Genomic DNA, 20,213 nt, shown 5'->3' with positions numbered 1-20,213 from the left:
ATGCCACGGCATGCGCCCACCAAGCCCACGTCACGTGGCATTCCAACATCAAAGCATATAAGCAGTGCAGCGACCAGAGATGACGAGCGTCATCACTGTGTATGATCTTTTGGTCGAATGGCATATGCTGTATCATCGCTGCCGGCATATACGGCCATTACAGGTTTAGTAATGTCTCTTTAGGCCATGGGCGGGTTCTAAAGAGTCTCTATAGACCCGCGGGTCTAATAGGTTGGCCTATAGGATCCCCCAAACCCGCCCGACCCGCCCATATGGATGTCTAGTATATTTTACTAGGCGAACCAGGGCCTACGACATGACTCTAGGTTCTCATTAGAGTCAGGAAAAGCCCTTGGAGTGGAATTGCATCTCTCTCATTAGACACAATTCTCTCAGCACACAAAGGCATGCGGATGATGATCTGTTAGCAGACCCTGTTATATTTAGCAGCAATTCCTGTTGACTACTATAAATGTCACAACGCGATTCTGGTATCCTCAGCATATTTACTTTATCCACAAGCTTTGGCAAGTCTTATATTCTCTCTAGGATTATCTTCATTCTTCATAGTTTAATTCAGTATATGTACATGCCACCAGAAAGAAAGATGCCGTACCCCATGGGTCAGCACAAAGTGGACAAATAAGTCACCTCACAGCACACCATAATCCGTCCGAGCATTTTCCCAAGTAACAAAAACAATAGACTACCGTTCCACCTAGCTAGGCGGAGGTCTATTATATTCCAACAGGGACGAAACTCGATGCGCCGGATCTCATTTTTTATTTTTGGCTGCTTGACGCCTCTCAGCTTCCACGCATGAAGCACATTCCCTCTCAGGCATATAGAACATGTCAGGAGCCGCTGGTGTTTTCAGCGCAAAGTTGCGGGGTTCTGGTTCAAACATAATTTATCCAAATTTTTTGGCGAACTTTTAATTATTTGCGTTGCTAGATTCAATAATCTATTGCTGGCTACCATGGAAAAGGATGAGAAGATTTCACGGCCTGATTCTGCTCAAAGTGACAATGCGGCAATCTTTTCTCTGGTTATATCTGCTTTGAATCTCGAATCTCTCCCAGCCTTTTGTGCCCGAGCCCGAAAAGCATCAACAGACTCTGTGGAAAATCAAGAAGCACTCATCGAGCCGATAAATATCGAACCTCCACTTTTTGGTTCCTACCACGCCTTATTTCCAATTCGATTTCAAGATGGTTTGCGTTGGATCCTGAAGATTCCCGCCTGTGGGACATCTGAACATTTCAATGCGTCCGCCTCATCAGCACTTCAATCTGAAGCTTTGACCATGAAACTTATCCGACGCGAAACCTCAGTCCCAGTTCCTGATGTCTTCGAATTCGATGCAACTGTGGGCAATGAACTTGGTGTTCCTTTCATCCTCATGAGCTTCATTCAGGGAACATCTTTGTATGACTGCTGGAACGGATGTTGCGCCGCACGAGAACTCTCGAGGATATTGCTCGAACGATGGCGGAACTGAGCTCGTTCTTGTTCCCTACCGGGGGAGCCTTGATGTTTGATATGGACGGGAAACCCACTCCCGGGCCATCGAGATTTGTTGACCATCAGGCAATGCTTGAGCGGCTCGGGCAAGGAGACGATGACGACATTGAACCAGCGCTATATTTCGAAGCAGGCCCCTTCACAGACCCACAAGATTTCTACCTTCTCTCACTTGACCGAACAAAGGAGCCGGAGAAAAATCTCCATAGGGGGTTGCGGAGACTTCTTCAGATTCTTTTACGATGGATTCCGGTACCTCCAGACCCAAAGTTAGTTCTTACACATCCGGACTTAAATTTGCAGAATGTTCTTGTATCTGAGGATGGGAGCCTGCAGGGCTTAATTGATTGGGATGGTGTGGCCGCAGTTCCTCGTTTTCTGGGGAATGAGAAATACCCCTCTTGGCTCACTCGAGATTGGGACCCGGCGATGTACGCATGGAATGAAGAAATGGAGCAGGGCATTGAACAAGATACATTATGGGAGGACTCTCCAGGGACCCTTGCCTTGCACCGCAAAGAGTATAATGACGCTATGCAGCGGTATCTATCTCTACAGGGGGACTTGGTTGAATCTTATACCCCTGCTTCTCAAGGGTCATCCACGACACAAAAATCCCTATTTGTCGAGAACCTGCTTATTGCAGCCGAGGACCCTATATGCAGATTTGGGATTCTTACTAAATTTGTTGAGAAGATCGTTGAATTGGCACAAGCAAACTCTTTGGATCATACCAGCAACCAATATGGGAACCTGGAGATATTCGATATAGCTAACGATCTGGCAGAGGGTAAATTGGAACGGGAAATGCTTGATTTTCTTAGAAGAGGCTTTGAGACTCTTCTCAACCAAAGATTTATATGAGATACCTGCTATCCCAATCTCTCAGTTGTTTAGTTATAGTTTTGTGCAACCCAGGGCTCAAATCAGATACCCGACTGGAAAGTTTTTTTCCATTCAAAGGGAAACCAAACCAACATCATTTACCTCCACTAATCCTTCATTACAGTCCTAGGACACATGTTAATAACATCATCCACCACTCACCTGATCAGCTGCCCAACCAACACTTCATCTATAAAATGATTAAATATGCCTTCAACATCAAGATTTCAAGCTTCTAGCAGAGAAAGAATACTTTCTTTAATGTTCTGTGCGAGACTAAGGCAGAAATAACTGGACTATCTGTAAACTCGACTGAATCAAAGAGATTCTATGTAGGCGGGCGACTAGTGGGGAGGCAGGGTCATTGAAGCTGGTGAGGCTGTTAGTGAGGATATCAGGAAGGGGTGAGGACAGAGCAGTAAGCCTCACATACTAATCTAGATGTAGAGCTACCAGAATCCCCAATAACTACCTAGGTAGTCGTTATTGAATGTGTTTTATCAATACTTCACTTGCTCTAAGTGAAAATTCAATCCTTATAGTTCTTTCTATAGAAGAGTTGAGATTGATATTAATTGACGGTAATGGCTGTCTAAATAAAGGACACGCGATTTGTAATTGTAGCAGATTCTCGTGGCTTTGTAGGAAACTTAGAAGCTCCGTAGCCGTAATTCCAATAATAGTTGGAGGGGGCTGACTTGAGGTAATAGAGGCTGGGGCGGAATCTAAGCCTTAATAGATTTATTATTATTACGTCACAATATATCGACTAGTGGATAGGGAAATACGTACCGTCACAATTTTTTTTTGCATTTCTGTATTGTGTAGTGTCCTCATCTTGAATAATTATTGAATACTTCAGTGTAGTATGGTGTAATATATCAGGATTAGTCATCCGTTGTTCTGTACGACTCGCACTATGTGTCCATATTCCTATGGGGCATGGGGCAGATAGGCCTTTTTGTCCCATAATCTCATGGTTCATCCATCATAATGGGACGGCGTCATCATTAAAATATGCCATCTCTTTGTCGAGGAAACTGGTAAACCACTCGATATTGGGCATGGCGGAAGTAAAAAGAGTTCTTAGGTACTAGATATGGTGGGCGGTCGGGAATAAAACCTACTTTTTTTTTTTGCTATACATCATCGTTGGAATAGGAACAGGACATGGCTCTTGAAATAATATCAGCTGGACCGGGCCGGACCAGATCTTCTTCACTATTTTTATAAGTTGAGATACTGAGATACTATATTGGGGTTTATACTCGCCCAATAAATTTTGTCTAGTAATATTTTTGATTGGCTGAAAAGTAGCACAAGGAGCGGAACAACATTACATAGTATGCACATTACTAAACCAAGAAAAATCCCGACTTCCACCACATTCAAGCAATAGCGTATTAATGGTAACAGAGTCCACATACTAGAGAGCCCCTCTAGTAGCTATATTCTTATAAAATACCGAGAATTTATATAATTTTAGGAGAATTTATTATTTATATAATTACTCGAGAGTAAAAGCGGCTATATTACTATACTAGTCCCGGAAAGCCGTGCAAAGGGGCTGTTGGTTTAGTGGTATAATACCCCCTTAGCATGGGGGTGGTCCAGGGTTCGATTCCCTGACAGTCCAAATTTTTTTTTGGACCTATACCACTAGTGATAAGCGATCTCTTCACTGCTATGGCTATGCCTACTTTTCTTTGTAGTGTATGTAGTAAGAAATCTATTCTTTCTTACTGTCGAGAAAATATGGATGGGGTTGATGCCCCAAAAGGTGAGGGGTTTTGCATATAAATAAAAGTGGCAGATGTCGAACTCTTGTAAATAATAACTACAGTAGTGCAGAAAGAAGATCAAAGAGTAGCAGATGTGTTAGATATTTCTATATATCACTTGTTACGTTGATATTCCATGATGTTGAGCGTACGGGAATACATTGATCTCTCCCCCTTTCCCCTAACTGAAGGAGATGTGAAATCGTTGGGCCAGACAGATGAGGAATATATTCCCCATACCTGGCAAGAAATAAAGGGTGTCATAGGTAACTGGACTCCTTTGCTATCCGATCGTCTAGGTCTTCCCTCAGATATAATGATGCTGACATGGAAACACGCTGAAGCCGAGGGGGACATGTCTGTCTTGAACAGAGCACCCTCTGACCTGCGGAACTATATACTCTGGGTCAGAGAGACGAAAAATAAGAATGATTCTGTCATAAAATTTTTACTAAGAGAACGGCTACTCTGGCACCCGGACGACAAGGGGAAAGGCTTCAATGATACCCAGACGTCCGCTAGCCTCTCCTTTGAATGCCAGAACGAAACACCATTTGCTCACTCAGCGGACTACAAAATTCTTCGTAACGACTGGCCATATGGCCTTGAGCGTAATATTGTGCACCTGGTCGTTTGGCTGAAGACTAGAATTCTAGTTGAAGAGGACGGTCAAGGTGGCCCAACCGAAGAATCACGCAAACTTATCGAAGATTTCGTCCACAGGACGTTCACTCAAAAGATCATGGAAAGGCACCAGCAAGTAAATGGGAATTACTCAAATAATATAATGGAGGAAAAGGTGATGTGGTTTAAGAACAAGAAGAAGTGGCAGACTGTAGCAAGCATTGAACATATCCATGTCATTCTTCGAGACGTCGATGAAGATTTGGTAATTGGCTGGACAGGGCAAACGTCGAAAGAGATCACAGCTCGAACTTACGTATGGAATGGACAGTGAGTGCTATCTGGGCCGTGGATCTCCATATATGAATGGTTTGGGTGGGTTTTACAGTGGAAGACGGTTAGACCGGATGGATAGATGATAGACAGTTTGGATAGTGCTTTGAAAAATTTAAAGAGGTATCATTATATATTTAATTTCGTCACGCCAATATCGTACAATGCAGATGCCGTGTGCCATATAATCTATTCCAAGCTATGCACCCCAAAGATAAAGGTAAAAAAAAGTATACCACAAAGGAGACTAGTAAGTACAACACGCTAGAAAAGGACAAGGGTCCATGGGTATATAAATAGTAGAGATAAGGTCAGAGTGATGAGGCGGTAGCTGTGTTTATACCCTCATCGGTGCCATTGCAAGAGGTCTCATCATTTCCAAGTTCAAGCAACCTCAACTTGCGAACATGCATGAGCAGCTTCAGGGCACCCACAGGGGTTACGCCTTCAACGCGGCGAGCCATTCCTATACTTACAGGACGAACTCTCTCTAGCGCCTGACGTTCCTCCGTACTCAAGCCGAGCATTTTGCTGTAGTCAATGTCGGGAGGGAGAAGCATGTTTTCATCTCGCTCAAACGAGAGAGCGGTTACTTCTTGTCGTTTAGTGTACGGAGCATAGCGGCCTTCAATAGCCACTCGGGACCTGATTTCAGGCGAGAATGAAGAAAGGGCGTGGAGGACAGCAGGGGAGGAGTCAATGTGTGGGATAATATCATCAAGTGAAATGCCGTTATGTGAAAGGAGTTCAAAAGCAGACCGAACAGATGAGTCTGTGCGAACAGGGAATCCTTTTCGCGACCAGAGAGTAGAGGGATGCCGAGTGTTTTCTAGAAGTGTCCGTAGATGGGACAGTTGTTCCTTGGTCTCGGTGAAGTGGCGCCAACGCTTGTCGGATACAACACCAGCAGCTCGTCCTTTAGCCGTAAGACGTAAGTCTGCATTATCTGAACGTGTAGAAATACGGTATTCGCTTCGGGTTGTAAACATACGGTACGGTTCAGACACGCCTTTGGTAATAAGGTCGTCTACCATGATACCGATAAATCCATCTGCACGAGAGAGTATCATTGGTGGTTTCGACTGAGAAGCTAAACCCGCATTGATACCGGCAAGGATACCCTGTGCAGCAGCTTCTTCGTAGCCGGTGGTGCCGTTTATCTGTCCAGCAAGGTATAGCCCGCTGATAAGTTTGGTTTCAAGAGTAGGAAGCAATGACCGAGGGTCAACGTAGTCATACTCCACTCCATAACCAGGCTGAAGCATAGTTACGTTTTCTAGTCCACGAACGGTGCGTAACATCTTCTCCTGGGCGTCGGCTGGAATAGTCATTGAAATTCCGTTTGGGTATATCACATCATTTGGCGCAAGTCCTTCTGGCTCTAACCAAATCATATGCCTAGATTTATCTTTAAATCGAATAATCTTTGATTCAAGCGAAGGGCAGTAACGTGGCCCATTAACAGTTTCGCGAATATGAATAGACTTGTCCAGGTTTTCACGCACAACATCGTGAGACGCCTCGTTTGTATAGGCCGACCAGCAGTTCAGTTGACCTTTATCTCCAATCTGCACTGAGTTGTTGAGATACGAAAAAGGGCTGGGAGGCGAATCGCCTAGCTGGGGTTCGAGAGTGCTGAAATCGATAGTCTTGCGATCTAATCTTGGTGGTGTTCCTGTCTTGAGGCGGCCAAGCTGGAAACCTGCCTCACGGAGGGAGTTGCTCAAGCCAAAGGTAGCTGCCTCACCCATACGGCCTGATGGGAAAACATCTAGTCCAATATGTATTTCTCCACCAAGAAAAGTGCCAGTCGTGATTATCACCTTCCCTGTAGGTATCACTTCCCCTGATTCCAGTCTGACCCCTACGATCTCGCCTTGAGGCCCATTCAAGTTCTTCACATTTTCTTTTGATATGACAATATCTGCCACCTTGCCTTCCACAATGCTGAGTCCAGGCGTATTTGATAATTCCTCCAACATATACTTCTTGTAGAGTGCCCGATCGATTTGCGCTCGTGGGCCCCATACGGCTGGGCCCTTCGATCTGTTGAGTATCCGAAATTGGATCCCTGCCTTGTCAACTGTCCTACCCGCTACTCCGTCTAGTGCATCAATTTCACGGATCATCGTTCCCTTTCCTATCCCACCAAAGCTTGGGTTGCATGAGCAAACGCCAATGTCCGACCGAGAAGGCGTTATAAGAGCGGTTCTCGCGCCAGAACGAGCAGCTGCCGTACATGCTTCTGAACCCGCATGGCCCCCTCCGATGACTATGACATCGTACTGACTTGAAGAAGAGATAAATTAGTACTTAGATGCTATTTAGCAGAGAAGATGTAGAACAAACCGAGTGCTTTCTCCGACAGTCGCGAAGCTCCGTTGAAGGGGTTTATGAGCCGAATAAATCCCATGTAGGCGAGAAAGAGCCCTGGGCACCTGCGCCCTTATCATTGTGACTCCCACAACTCTATCAACTAGGCTAACACCCAGTTGCTGACAACTCTTCAATAATATTAAGTGTCGCAGTCGGTTTTTAAATGATATAAATTTTGCTCGGAGAAAAGAAAGTAAAAATGCCAAGCCTTAGTGCGGAGAAACTTTAACTGTCGGCCAATCACGATGATTTTGTATCTCGTCAACTCTTTAAGGGCAGATGAACGCAGTAGATATTAATTATCTTCATGCCAGCTCTACGCCTTCATCCGAGAAGTTATTGAATTATACCATAACTGTCTCTAAAGTTATCTGTTAGACTCACAATGAGGGCTTATTGGTATGATAATGCTGAGGTATGACTGCGTTGGTTTGCTGCTGATTCAATCACCCCGCTATCAGAATACAACGATCAAGCACAGCTAATACCCATTTTCACGATAGGGCGACCAGCGCGCACCTCATGACTCAGGCCGTGCCGTTGATACAGACTATCTGTTCTCGATAGGTGTTTTATACCAACGATGTCCCTCTGTCGATGATGTCAACGACCTAGCGTCACAGCGGGGTTACAAGAATCGCGATGAGATTACTGTCTCGCCTGAGAAGATGGGCGCAGTGTACGAGGAAAAAGTCAAGACATTCTTCCATGAGCACCTTCATGAAGATGAAGAGATTAGATATATTTTGGACGGTGAAGGGTACTTCGATGTTCGCAGCAAAAGGGACGAGTGGGTGCGCATCCAGGTTGAAAAGGAGGATCTACTGGTCTTGCCAGCCGGGATATACCATCGCTTCACGACTGGAGAGAACAATGTAAGTTTAACACTCTTGTTAGTGACATTTCTAGAAAGCTGGCTCAATGATGTCATGATTAGTATATCAAAGCGATGAGATTGTTCAAAGATGAACCCAAGTGGACACCTTTGAATCGCGAACCAGCACTGGAGAATAACACATTTCGACAGACATATGTCGCAGCTTTGGCGGACTAACTTACCGTCATTCTGTTCTAATGTCAGCATCCGTACAGCGTGATATTCTGAATTCCAAGCCCAATCGGCAAATGAAGAGATAGTTTATAATATTTCTGATACTTATTGTAGTAATATATACTTGAGATTACGCATTCTTAGATAGCAGCTAGTATATGTGCCGGCCATTAAAAAAAGAAACGTGTTGAATAGTTACGCCACAGCTGGTGCTCCCGGCAATGAGCCAGGAATCCTAAGCTGCTCGCCAACAGATTGGGTATCACCCCGAGTTAGGCGTTCATATTCGTCTGTCGTGGCTTCATCCCCTGCGTTACCCCTCCGATACCTCAATCCCTCCATGTTTAGATCCCTTGAAGCTTGTAGTCCGTCACGGTTTGCATTAACGGGAGTGAATCCACTATGTGTAGCTTTTGTTGCTGGGTCTTCTGAATCGATAGAAACAGCATCATGATCTTCCTGGGCTCGGACACCAGTTCGTCCCATTCGTGGCCATATACCGGGCAGCGCAACCAGCTGTACCCGGGGTTCCACGACACGGTCCTCGAACCATGATTGAACTCGTGCTTCAACGAGCTGCGCAACTTTGGGGACATCTTGAAGTCTGCTTCGTGATCCGATGAGAGACCGAACGGAAATATCTAGACGATAGTCGGGTAAGAATGAAAATGCAAGGCTTGTTTTTGGTATCCCTGACCTGACTCCGTCCTTATTAGTGGGTATTTCGGGGTCCTGTCGGCTGGGCTTAGATTCATTCTGGTTTTCTGGATGAGGTAGGTGGGGACTGCTCTCTGTTGTACCAGGGCTAGGCACGAAGGATATGCATAAGGTACCCGAAAACCGCACAACAGATACCGACAAAGCGACTGGTAGTACGGCGGAAGCGGGCTTTGGGTAGTTTAGTAGTAGGTTAGTTTCAATAGCAAGGGATAAGTTGTCATCGCTCAGATCAACGTCCATCAGCGCCTGTAGCCGTCCCCCATCCGAATTTGGATCCTCCACAGCGATAACACGACAGTTACTGAAGATTGGGAACTCTTCACCAATTGAAATATCTGTGACGTTGATCCTATCAATCCATGATGGCTTCTTATCCACATTATTGAGGGTTTCCGTAAGGGAGTCAAGAATAGATGATGTGGGCGAGTCTTTAAGTATATATGCAGTCTGTCTGTACTGTGCAATCAATTGGGCAATCAAAACATTGAACCAGTCCAGCGATTCAGGCTGATGTGTCGAATGGTGGAGACGATGGCGACTGTTTTTCTGGAAGTTGGTTGGGATGGCGTTGTAATAGGTCTTTCGAAGGATAGATTTTGTGTTCGTGGAAGATGAGGGAACGGGGCGTAAGACGTTTGACGAGGCTGACTCTTTCAGAGACCTTGATGCTGCATCTCTAAAAAGAGTACTGTTTACAGAGTATGACCGTTTGCGAGGGGCAGTGCGTTGTGAGATGCCCCGGGAGGACGAAGACGGGGATTCGCCGAAGATGAAGAATTTGATGAACGCGCCGATTAAGAGAACGACAGAGAGTTGGCCGAGGAGTAGGCCTTGCGTAAATGACAGCCTGGAGGAGAATTTTAACGTCTGATCTACACAACAGAGGGGGATCGCGGACTCACGAATGCTGCGAGGGTGGGCAGGAGGTATCTAGAAGGTGGTGATGATTAGTTAGTGTGCTCAAGAACTACCAACGTGTTTTGGGGTTCACGGACTTTGCGGGCTGGACATTGTAATTACATATACCTTACCCACCCATTTTCTTCCTATCTTGCGCCGTCCGGGAAGGGTTGGTGCTGGAGATGAGAATTGCCCGTTGTCTTTGCTGTGGAAAAGAAATGGATTTTGGTGTAAGTTGAAGAGGTCCGTGCTCTTATCAGATCGATCTTATCTCTTGGCGCGTGGCCCTTCCATCGCTCCGTCATCAAAAGTTTTTTATGTTTCTGCCTGAAGAGAAGGCCACTTGTCCTTGACGAAGGGGATAAATACGGCTAGCCGCCATATGGTGAGCTTCTTGGAGTATTGATCAAATGTGAAAGAGACGGCTCACAGGATTACTCGCCTCTATTTTCCATAGCTTAAGTGGCAATGTTTGCCGCAACATGTCTCCTTGCGCTTTCAACCCTCCTGGCACCTGCAGCCTCATACAGCTCCACCAAGTCTCCGTCAAGGAACGCGGTTCTTCTATCAGATGTACACACCCTTACTTTCCACGCCAATCGCAAAACTAGCCACCGCCGAGTCTCTGCGATACCCCAGCTCAAATGTGTTGGACCGTCCAAGGAAGTCTGCTCTCTCTACCAGCCGGACATCATTCGCTGTACTAACGAAGGATACGATTATGATGAAAATGATGTGCAATGGACCTGCACCGCGCAACTACCGCCAGAATTCAAGCTTGGAGGTACAGATGTGATTTGTGAAGGTTATCGAAGTTCTGAAGACCCATGGATCCTGAAAGGCAGCTGCGGCGTGGAATATAGGTTGTTGCTTACTCGTATGGGAGAAAAGCGGTACGGTCACATCCCACACGACAGAGGCAATGATGAATCAATATGGTCTACCCTCACCCGTATGGCTATGTTTTTTGGCCTGTTCATGGTCATTGTTAAACTGCTCCAGTACTGCACTGGCATTCAGAGTCAAAGATGGGGTAGGAATGGCGGAGGGGGAGGGGGCGGAGGATGGTGGCCTCCAGGTCCCCCGCCTCCATATGACTCTCCCCAATCCAGATTTGCAAAGGATGACCAATCATGGAGGCCCGGCTTTTGGACCGGTGCCTTGGGTGGCACAGCGGCAGGATATGTGATGGGGCGCGGTGCGCGGAGAGGAAATAGTAGTTTTATGTCTGGTGGCAATAATGCTACTGCAGGACCATCCTACTCAGCCTCTACTAGAGAGAGCACTGGATTTGGAGGTACGAGACGACGGTGATCTATTGTAAAGTTAAGGAGTTTGCTTTTGTGGTGGCTATACTGAATATATGGAGAAGGACGCTCAGTTATGTGGCATCATAAAAATTAAAGCAATAATATCTACTAGAAAGAATGTTTAACCCTTCCAGACTATGTTACAGAATCAAGAACGTCAATGGTAGTGAAGTAATGTATAAAACCTGCGGTCCGGAAATGCGACACTGTATCAATCGTCGATGGAGCCAAGAATCTCCTCTGTACCTCCTCCGAATTTCGCCTTTTCGGCCTTTTTCTTCTCCCGCCGTCTACGGGCATCGGGAGTTTCATTCTCAATACTGGGTATTACATTATCACCAGACTTCCCGCCAGGGTTCCGAAGCTGTTCTTCACGCGCCATCTGCTCTTCAGCATGCTCATTCTCGATTCTCCTCTTCTCCTCATCTAGCTCCTTCTGTATGGCTCTAGGGTCGTCATAGACTGTATTCGTCAAATCAACCGGCTCCCTCGGACCCAATAGCGTCCTCTTAATCCGCTCTGGTTCCCGCCGTTCTTCATTGGAGAATTTCAGCTTTATATGTCGCCTCGTCCGGCCAGGGAACATTTTGCTGATCATCATAAAGTCAGTACCAAACATCCTCAGCCCTTTATAAAATAGATCCGTAGCCGCTTCGTCCCAGGTTTCGAGCTTGGTCCGTTTCCCGAACGATGCTGCGTTTATACGTCGTGTGAGTGGGTTTTCTTCAACTTCTTCCATATCGTCTGCATTTCTGTCCGCATCTGCATGGCGATCGATCTGCAGCGAAGACGTGTCCAGCACAATCTCTCCGTTGACAATTCTCATCTGTGGACCAGCAACTTCGGTTGACCGGCGCATCATTTTCTCTGCAGGCTTCGAGGAGCCCGTACAATCTCTCTTGGCGCCTTGGTCTTCACCGGCACCTTTCTTTCTTTCTTCTCTCTCTTTCTTCTTCCTCGCTATTTCAGCCCAATCCATTGTTCTCAGCTCCATTTCGCGTTTGGAGGTTTTCCCTGTGCGCAGGTCACGGCAGAGGTCTGACATAGTCACCACTGCGGACACGATCTCTATCGACTCCGAGTTTTCTGGGGTGGCTGCTCTCTTCCTCGCCGTTCGTGGTTTCTTCTCGCGCACTGCATCCTGCACCACCTCCGCAGCCGTATCCTCGATCCGTTTGCGCTTCGTCATCTTCGGTGCTGCTTTCGTAGCATCACCGGCAGCTGTTGATGGTTGCGCCATGACTGTTTGTCTGCTCTTTCGTGGATATCACAAGCCGTATCGGAACGATGGCTATCCCTGAGCGAAATGACTCCAAACGTAGTGGGATGAACCTGTCAAAAAAAATAAGTTGAACGAGCGAAGCTTATCTAATCATGCGATAAGCTTTTGAACTTGGGCGAAACGGCAATTCTTTTCTTTTCTTTTTCTTTTCTTTTTCCCCCTTACATACTATGGTTCTCACGACTCCATAAAAAAACCCAAGAAAGCTCCCGGTCTCAGGTCGCATGCAAAACCCCTCCATGGCAATGCTCCTCGAGGGGTGAGTTCCATGGGCCAGGTCAACTAAGCGAGACCACCAGGCGTTCTACACAAGCAGCCAGAGAATAACAACATGTTATGGCAGTCCGTCCCCCAGCAAAGAATTGCAGCCACTCTCTCTTGATTATCCCTATCTAATCACTCCCGTCTGCGAAGACCGTTACATATCCGTCTACCAACTTCTTCATCCTCCTGCGTAATCTTTCTCTTCTTCTTCCTCATTTTTAATACATATAAAAAAAAAAAAACCCACCACGATAACATCACGTGACATATTTGCCAAGAACGAGCGCTAAGCCTGGGACGGGGAAAATCCTCCTTTAACTGGATCTTCAACCTCGCAATCTGTTTCCAGCATCTTTTTCATTGTTCATATCCTCAGCACTCCCTGGCCGTCATCGTGGTGTCTAGTTAGATTTTTCTTCTTCTTTTCCTCCTCGGTGGGAATTTTGCAGGACTGCTTTGCTGGCTCACGCTCTTTACTCTCCTCGCTGCTGTCAGTGGCCACACATTCCTAGTCTCCCTCCAACCCCCATGACGGCTCTCGAATCCCCTGCGGTGTCTCTACCCAAATCCGGCCTTGTTGTTAAAATGGAGGACCGCAAGCGACTTGCTACCCAGGATCCCGGTGATTCAGCTCCTCCCTTGAAGAAACAAGCCACTGCTGTGAATGGAGGAGTCAAGGCGCACCCTGACACTGATATGCCATGGCGCGATGATCTCGAGGTAAGAAGTGTCTTATACTATAGTTTTTAGTTACATGCCTGTGGGCAGAATGGTGTATTTCCTCTAGATATAAGCCAGATTTGTATTATTGTTATTTTTTTTATCTTTGCCATTTTTTTTTCATTTGGCCGAAATATGCTGACATATTGACTTTTTTTTAACAGCGATACCAAAAGGATGCAATCTGGAGACAGATGCAAGAATATAAACGCGAGAAAACAACTCTCGAATCCCGGATAAAGGATTTATCTAAGAAGATGGCGTATAACGAGGAACACGTTAGTGTTGTCGATGCTTGGCTTAAACAGGTATTTCCAACCCACCGTTCAAGAGTTGAAATGTACAGTGGGCTAAGTGTGTTCGATAGTTAATTGATGAAGTCAAAGTTATATCGTCTTCGGTAGATGAATCGACTGAAGGTACGTCTCTACTTAACACCTCCATATCCTTCAATTGACGACGTTAGGTTAATACGTTCAGTTAGACAACCCCACGTACCAGACATCGTTGCTCTTCACTGGCCATGAATCATTCGAGAAGCACCTACAAGACCGTGCAGCTGAAATTAAAGATTCAATATCTCGCCTTCTCTCAAATGCGGCCAAGGCCACTCCGGATATCACAAGCTTGCAGTCTAAACTGGCAAAGAAACTCGCGGATGAAAAAGCTGTCAATGTAGCAATTGAGAAAGCGATTGCAGAAAAACAACAACTTGAAGAACGACTGGAGGCAGCATCACTGAGATATATGGTAGCGGAGAAGAAGATAGATCGGGCTAAAAGTCTCACCGTTGCAAGGCTCGAAAAGCAACATATTCTCGGTCCCCATAAGTCCGGCGATACCTCTACAAAGCGAGAGGAAGGACCATCTATTAATGGAACAACAGATAACCCGGAAAAGGCCACTGAAATGGAAATGCTGTATAATACTACCCTTGCCGTTTCCAACAAGCAAAAAGAACAGCTTGAAAAACTTGAAACAGACAACTCGAAGCTGCTGACCCAGATTACGGAGCTCCATGTCAAGGTACCTGCTTACCCTAACTTACATTAATTGAGCACGCCCACTAATAGCTTTTAGCTTTCAAAACTTTCTGATGAGGATTATGCCCATTGCGACCTGTTTAAGCAATTAAAATCTCAGCATGAGGATGTAATTCAACGAATCAACCATTTAGAAGCCACTAATATTCAGCTACGTGAGGAAGCCGAGAGACTTCAAGCCGAGCGGACCGCATACCGAGTTCAAATTGAAAACGAGGCCCAGACCACTATTGGGGAAAAAGAAGCCCAGCTATCAAAAACGGAAACTAACCTTGCTCGAATTCGAAATGCGCGAGACGAGTTGTTGGCAGATCTGCAGATGCGGAAGGCTGCAGAAGATCAGGAAAGAGCCTCACTAACCCAGTTAAAAGAATTGTTAGAGGCCCGAGAATGCAGAATTACGTCCTTAGAGCAGGAAGTACAAAGAGTACAACTACAAATCGATGGAGTTAAGGACACCCGGCCAAGCACGAGCGAATTGTCACCTGAAGAGCTTCGGACTAAGTTTGATACCCTTGAAAAGCAGTATGAAATGCTCAATATGGAGTTATCATCCATGCAGATGGCTTTCCGAAAGTCCTCAAAGCTAGCTTCTCAAAAAATTGCTGATACGGCTGCTGCAGAAGATAAAGCCCAACGCTTGATGGCTGAGAAGTCTAAGGCTGATCAGAAGTACTTTGCGGCTATGCAGAGCAAAGAAGCTCGGGATGCAGAGCTAAGGTCTCTTCGGTTGCAGAACATGAAGAGTTCAGATATCATCTCACAACTTAAGGAAGCTGAGGCAGCAACCAGGACTCTTGTTTCAAATGTTGAAAAGCAGCTAAGCGAGACGAAAGAAGCGTTGCTTACTCTAACAAATCAATATCGAACATCTCAGCACCAAGTCAACGAAGCCACCATTGTCATCCAAGGTTTGAAATCACAAGTCACCGAGCTAAAAAACCAATTAGCGACCAAAGATGCGACGCTTACAGCAGCCACAAATACTTGCCGAAAGGCTGAGAGCGAGGTTGAGGGCCTCAAGGTTACTCTTTCCGACACTAAGAAGAGCTTGGAGTCGTGGATGAACCGTGGTTTGGGAAATAACACTTCTGAATACGAGATGCTCAGGGTAAGACACAACTGTCTCTTGGAATTTCACTCTATCTATGCTAACCAAAAACATTTCTTTAGTCTCTCGCACTTTGCACAGTCTGCCGACGAAATTTCAAGAATACTGTCATCAAGACATGTGGCCACGTCTTCTGCAAAGAATGCGTTGAAGAGCGATTGACCTCTCGGTCTCGCAAATGCCCCAATTGCAACAAATCTTTTGGAAGCAATGACCATATGCATATTACCCTTTAAAGTATTATTTATTCACATTCTGTTTCTTGTACAGTATGCCTTATTTTTTAAACTTCCTTTCTGTGGCAGCTATTCACCCCTTATTATTCACTTTTACCCCTGGCATTCTTTTTTTTTGGTACCAAAAGATGTTGTCTCTTGTGAGAGGTATTTGGGAGCTATTTGGCGCTCAATGGGAAGACTTTTGTCTCTTAATTTTTTTTTTTTTTTTTCCCCCATTTATTTGGCCTGGTCGGACGTGGAGTTTTCTACCCTTTGTCTTCCGTTAAACTCGGGGTGTTCAATTTTTTTTTTTTGGTCCCTTAGGGTCTGTTGAGCAGCAGGCCATTTCTCCAGTTTCACGCCACGTTTACATGTATGATGTACAATTATGTACTAATTTTTTTGAGGCCACCAAGCATTCGCATCAGTGGCCCGCCATTTACGGATAAAACGAGAAGTAGTTTTAACACGTTTCTCTCCTCCTAAACATAGCATCATTTTCATACATCAACTGCATGACAATCCCGTGCATAACTCATTAAGAATTGAATATTCTACTATACAGCAATTCATGTCTTCCCATCCATAGATCCATAATCGGAACAACCTGTCCTGCGTCTTCAGGCTCCGTCCACCACTCTTTCTGTAGGAGTTCAGCAATAGTCTTCTGGAGTGTGTTGCCAGCAAGCACACCCTGAGATTGATAAGGCCCCATAACAGACGCTCTCACGGCAGCGCTGAGAACTGCCTTGGCATGGTTTAGCATAAACACGTACGCCGCTTGTTCCAGGTCAATATCCAGCGCCAAACATACAATCGCCCATAACGGGGCGAAATGTCCATTGACAACACCATTGACTTCATCATGTTCTTCATCTATACCGACACATTTCAATGATTCTGAGAACTGGTCCAACACTGCGACGGCGCGCACAGTGTGGTGTTGGTTGTCTTGCTGGCCCTCTTGAATTCGCTGCATGGCTGATGGTTTTAGCGCCCGCTCCCAGACTTGTAGCAGGGCAAGGCCTTGAGCGACGCTAGCCCGTCTTGCGACTGTACATGGTGTCGATGCGTCGAGATCATTATCTAATGTTTCCAGCTCTTCGGGATGCGTATGCGCGCGGCGTAGGTAGGGGATCGTGGTGCTCGCGATCGACGCAAGAGAAAGCGAGAGGAACCAGTTGAAAGATGTGACTGGGGTTATATGCGAGGGCAGGGGTTTGTTGTGAGCAATATATGATTCCAACCCGCTTGAGTAGGCGAAAGAGCCTAAGGGAAGCGCGGAGTCTGAGAGAAGGAGGAGAGAATGGGAAATTGGGATGGACTCAAAGTTGGGTACTATATAAAACAAGACATGGTAATTAGCTGCAGGTCTTCATCTCTAATACAGTCGCCATCCTTCTGTAGATGATGGACGTACCCTGAGTCTTATCCACGGCTGAGCTTCTGGTCGTCTGCCGGTTCGACAGCCGGGTCGGAATCGTTGCGCTAAACGAGGGCTGCAGTCCTCTGTGTACCTCCTGGCGGTTATCCTTGAGTCCCTTGACCGTCATCGAGCCGTCTCTAGCTCAAACTGATTAAAGCAGAAAGAAAGTGCTTCATATGCCGTGCTATCTAATATGCGGCAAGGAAGAGAGTGAGAAGGAGGAGGATGTTTCTTATCTGTTTTCTTATCGAGTTCTTCGGCAGAAAACACGGAAGCTTCTCACCGCCTTGGCAAATTATACCAACCAAGCAAGTTAAACGAATATTACATCTTCCTCTTGGTTGTTGGTCTAAGATGCGGTTGGGAGTGACACATCTATAATCCGTGCTGCTGCTATGTCCGGGCGCCGTCTCCTCGACGCCATCACATTTCTCAATGCGTCCCGCGGCGTCGCAAAAAAGCACATAGTGCTACAGAGGCATGCCCTTGACCACCATGCAAGGACATCATCATTAACCAAAGAAGCGAAAAATCAAATTCAACGGATTGGTCTTGCGGTACAAGCAGCTTCTGACCTAGCGAAGAAGCTCGACGACGATCCTGCACCTAGCTTTACGCCGAGAAATCGCAATCATGGCAGCGAAAAGGGCACAGGCAGCTCCCAGCAGGGGACGGATGATAGTCCCAGGAAGAATGATATCACTACAGAGTCTATAGGAGCCACAGCTATTGGTACAGAGAGAGGGGCTGACTTTACACTTAAAGACACCTTGAGCCCGGAGATTAAAGAAAAGGAGGAGGAACTTCCGGAGGAAATGATGCAACAACTGTTCAGGAGCCGAAAAGTAACAAGATCCCTTTTCCAAGGCCAACCTCACAAGACGGGACAAAGCAAGTTCAAATTAGGCTCTATGTCGATGCCACATTCCCGGCCAACCTGTTCTGAAGTCGTCACAGAGACTATTACGGAAGCTCAGGATGCTGAGCTGAACATTCCAGGTGAAATTGAAAAGCGGGATCATGTTGAAAAGGATGTCAATGTTGTTGCGCCCCAAGATACGTATCAAATGGTTCAATCCCGAGTCCCATCCTCTCGAATCGGACGGCTATGGGAATATGGTGGCCTGGCAACTTCGATGGCCATAGGTGTTGTTGGTGCTGGGTTCCGTCGTGCTACTGGAGGCGATGATTCGGGGTCTTTGTTACTCAGTCCTGCCAATGTAGAAAGGCTTGTTGCTAAATTATCCAAAATGAGGGGAGCGGCTCTGAAGCTAGGCCAGATGCTAAGCCTCCAAGGTGAGCTGGTACTTTTTGAACAACTTTGGGGCCTGGACCATACTGATTGTGTCCTGTAGATTCTAAAATTATGCCTGAGACGATTCAGCAAGTATTACAGCGTGTGCAAGACAGGGCAAACTACATGCCACAGTCTCAAAGGGATCAGGTCCTCAAGGATAACTTGGGCCCTAATTGGAGAGACCTATTTGAGACTTTTGATGAGATCCCCATGGCTGCTGCATCGATTGGACAAGTACACGGAGCCATCCTAAAGGAAACAGGACAACGTGTTGCCGTGAAGGTTCAATACCCTGGAGTTGCAGACTCCATAGATTCAGATCTAAATAACTTGTCTATCCTCCTCACTGCATCTCGACTACTTCCCAAAGGTTTATATCTCGAGAAAACAATCGCGAACGCCCGGACTGAGCTTGCGTGGGAATGTGATTATATTCGTGAAGCAGAATGTGGCCGTAAATTCAAGGAACTGCTCAAGGATGATACCGACATCTTTACTGTGCCCGAAATTATATCATATGCTTCAGGGAAACAGGTTCTCACCATGGAACGTTTGGATGGCATCGCAGTGACCCGGATCCAGTCCTTCACGCAGTCTCAACGTGACTGGATAGGCTCTCAAATCATGCGGCTATGTCTTCGAGAAATTGGCGAATTCAGGTACATGCAAACTGACCCCAATTGGACCAATTTCCTCTATAACTCCACTACCAATCGCCTTGAGCTTCTTGATTTCGGGGCTTCTCGCGCTTATCCTGCTGCTTTTATCTCCTTGTACGTTAGGCTGCTTGCCGCCGCATCTCGGAATGAACGTGAGAAATGCCGTGAACTCTCCCAGGAACTAGGTTATCTTACCGGTTTTGAATCGGAGGCGATGGTCAATGCCCACGTATCATCTATCATAACTATTGCGGAACCGTTTATGAAATCTTCCCCTGAGGTATATGATTTTAATGATCAAACCATCACCGATAGGGTTCGAGAGTTTATCCCGCTTATGCTGCGTGAACGCTTGTCTCCACCGCCTGAAGAGACATACAGTTTACATCGGAAGCTAAGTGGCGCCTTTTTGCTCTGTGCCCGACTAGGTAGCAGAGTGAGGTGTCGGGAGATGTTCGAAGAGATGTTAGAGAAGGTAGAATGGGTGGACGAGAAGTATAAAGGGAGAAACGACCTGTGAATTAATTGTACTATAGATCATGTAGCACCTGTAAAATAGAACTGGGATACTCGTAACTTTAATGTAGGAAGTGGGAAAACTTATATACAAAGAAAGTTCATTCATCATATCCCAAAATGTACAGTTATCAGTCATATCACCCAAATCACTCTAAACGGAGTCAAAAGCT

The 20,213-nt window shown here is 46.1% G+C and overlaps 10 protein-coding genes and 1 non-coding gene across 11 annotated transcripts; 7 read left to right on the top strand and 4 right to left on the bottom strand.

Annotated features, from left to right (window-relative positions):
* Window positions 1-979: 979 nt before the first annotated feature.
* MCYG_05415 (conserved hypothetical protein) lies at window positions 980-2,388 on the top strand (the record flags this gene model as incomplete). Its single annotated transcript, XM_002845500.1, has 2 exons — window positions 980-1,428; window positions 1,464-2,388. The coding sequence occupies 2 exons, from the start codon at window positions 980-982 to the stop codon at window positions 2,386-2,388; spliced, it is 1,374 nt and encodes a 457-aa protein (XP_002845546.1).
* Window positions 2,389-3,973: 1,585 nt separating this feature from the next.
* MCYG_10556 lies at window positions 3,974-4,045 on the top strand. Its single transcript has one exon. It is a non-coding gene; the product is annotated as a tRNA-Ala (tRNA).
* Window positions 4,046-4,329: 284 nt separating this feature from the next.
* MCYG_05414 (conserved hypothetical protein) lies at window positions 4,330-5,148 on the top strand (the record flags this gene model as incomplete). The annotated part of the gene is made up of 2 exons (XM_002845499.1): window positions 4,330-4,456; window positions 4,535-5,148. The coding sequence occupies 2 exons, from the start codon at window positions 4,330-4,332 to the stop codon at window positions 5,146-5,148; spliced, it is 741 nt and encodes a 246-aa protein (XP_002845545.1).
* Window positions 5,149-5,458: 310 nt separating this feature from the next.
* Window positions 5,459-7,600, bottom strand: MCYG_05413 (mitochondrial translation optimization protein; the record flags this gene model as incomplete). Its single annotated transcript, XM_002845498.1, has 2 exons — window positions 5,459-7,436; window positions 7,497-7,600. 2 exons carry the CDS (start codon window positions 7,598-7,600, stop codon window positions 5,459-5,461), a joined length of 2,082 nt encoding a protein of 693 aa, XP_002845544.1.
* Window positions 7,601-7,908: 308 nt separating this feature from the next.
* On the top strand, window positions 7,909-8,577 carry MCYG_05412 (1,2-dihydroxy-3-keto-5-methylthiopentene dioxygenase; the record flags this gene model as incomplete). Its single annotated transcript, XM_002845497.1, has 3 exons — window positions 7,909-7,938; window positions 8,027-8,398; window positions 8,461-8,577. The coding sequence occupies 3 exons, from the start codon at window positions 7,909-7,911 to the stop codon at window positions 8,575-8,577; spliced, it is 519 nt and encodes a 172-aa protein (XP_002845543.1).
* Window positions 8,578-8,769: 192 nt separating this feature from the next.
* On the bottom strand, window positions 8,770-10,305 carry MCYG_05411 (mitochondrial outer membrane protein MMM1; the record flags this gene model as incomplete). Its single annotated transcript, XM_002845496.1, has 3 exons — window positions 8,770-10,141; window positions 10,197-10,224; window positions 10,290-10,305. The coding sequence occupies 3 exons, from the start codon at window positions 10,303-10,305 to the stop codon at window positions 8,770-8,772; spliced, it is 1,416 nt and encodes a 471-aa protein (XP_002845542.1).
* Window positions 10,306-10,662: 357 nt separating this feature from the next.
* On the top strand, window positions 10,663-11,508 carry MCYG_05410 (transmembrane protein 66; the record flags this gene model as incomplete). The annotated part of the gene is made up of 1 exon (XM_002845495.1): window positions 10,663-11,508. The coding sequence occupies one exon, from the start codon at window positions 10,663-10,665 to the stop codon at window positions 11,506-11,508; it is 846 nt and encodes a 281-aa protein (XP_002845541.1).
* A 207-nt stretch (window positions 11,509-11,715) lies between these two features.
* MCYG_05409 (conserved hypothetical protein) lies at window positions 11,716-13,308 on the bottom strand (the record flags this gene model as incomplete). Its single annotated transcript, XM_002845494.1, has 6 exons — window positions 11,716-12,757; window positions 12,780-12,867; window positions 12,898-13,000; window positions 13,036-13,068; window positions 13,153-13,178; window positions 13,203-13,308. The coding sequence occupies 6 exons, from the start codon at window positions 13,306-13,308 to the stop codon at window positions 11,716-11,718; spliced, it is 1,398 nt and encodes a 465-aa protein (XP_002845540.1).
* A 270-nt stretch (window positions 13,309-13,578) lies between these two features.
* Window positions 13,579-16,160, top strand: MCYG_05408 (E3 ubiquitin-protein ligase bre1; the record flags this gene model as incomplete). The annotated part of the gene is made up of 6 exons (XM_002845493.1): window positions 13,579-13,770; window positions 13,935-14,078; window positions 14,138-14,189; window positions 14,255-14,796; window positions 14,851-15,924; window positions 15,987-16,160. The coding sequence occupies 6 exons, from the start codon at window positions 13,579-13,581 to the stop codon at window positions 16,158-16,160; spliced, it is 2,178 nt and encodes a 725-aa protein (XP_002845539.1).
* A 520-nt stretch (window positions 16,161-16,680) lies between these two features.
* Window positions 16,681-17,695, bottom strand: MCYG_05407 (urease accessory protein UreF; the record flags this gene model as incomplete). The annotated part of the gene is made up of 3 exons (XM_002845492.1): window positions 16,681-16,879; window positions 16,919-17,480; window positions 17,563-17,695. 3 exons carry the CDS (start codon window positions 17,693-17,695, stop codon window positions 16,681-16,683), a joined length of 894 nt encoding a protein of 297 aa, XP_002845538.1.
* A 268-nt stretch (window positions 17,696-17,963) lies between these two features.
* MCYG_05406 (ABC1) lies at window positions 17,964-20,044 on the top strand (the record flags this gene model as incomplete). The annotated part of the gene is made up of 2 exons (XM_002845491.1): window positions 17,964-18,864; window positions 18,924-20,044. The coding sequence occupies 2 exons, from the start codon at window positions 17,964-17,966 to the stop codon at window positions 20,042-20,044; spliced, it is 2,022 nt and encodes a 673-aa protein (XP_002845537.1).
* Between the last annotated feature and the right edge of the window lie 169 nt (window positions 20,045-20,213).

This window comes from Microsporum canis, genomic scaffold, assembly GCF_000151145.1.
Source record: "Microsporum canis CBS 113480 supercont1.5 genomic scaffold, whole genome shotgun sequence".
NCBI lineage: Eukaryota > Fungi > Ascomycota > Eurotiomycetes > Onygenales > Arthrodermataceae > Microsporum > Microsporum canis.
The sequence above is the reverse complement of the archived record's forward strand: the minus strand, read 5'-3'. Positions and strand labels throughout refer to the sequence as shown.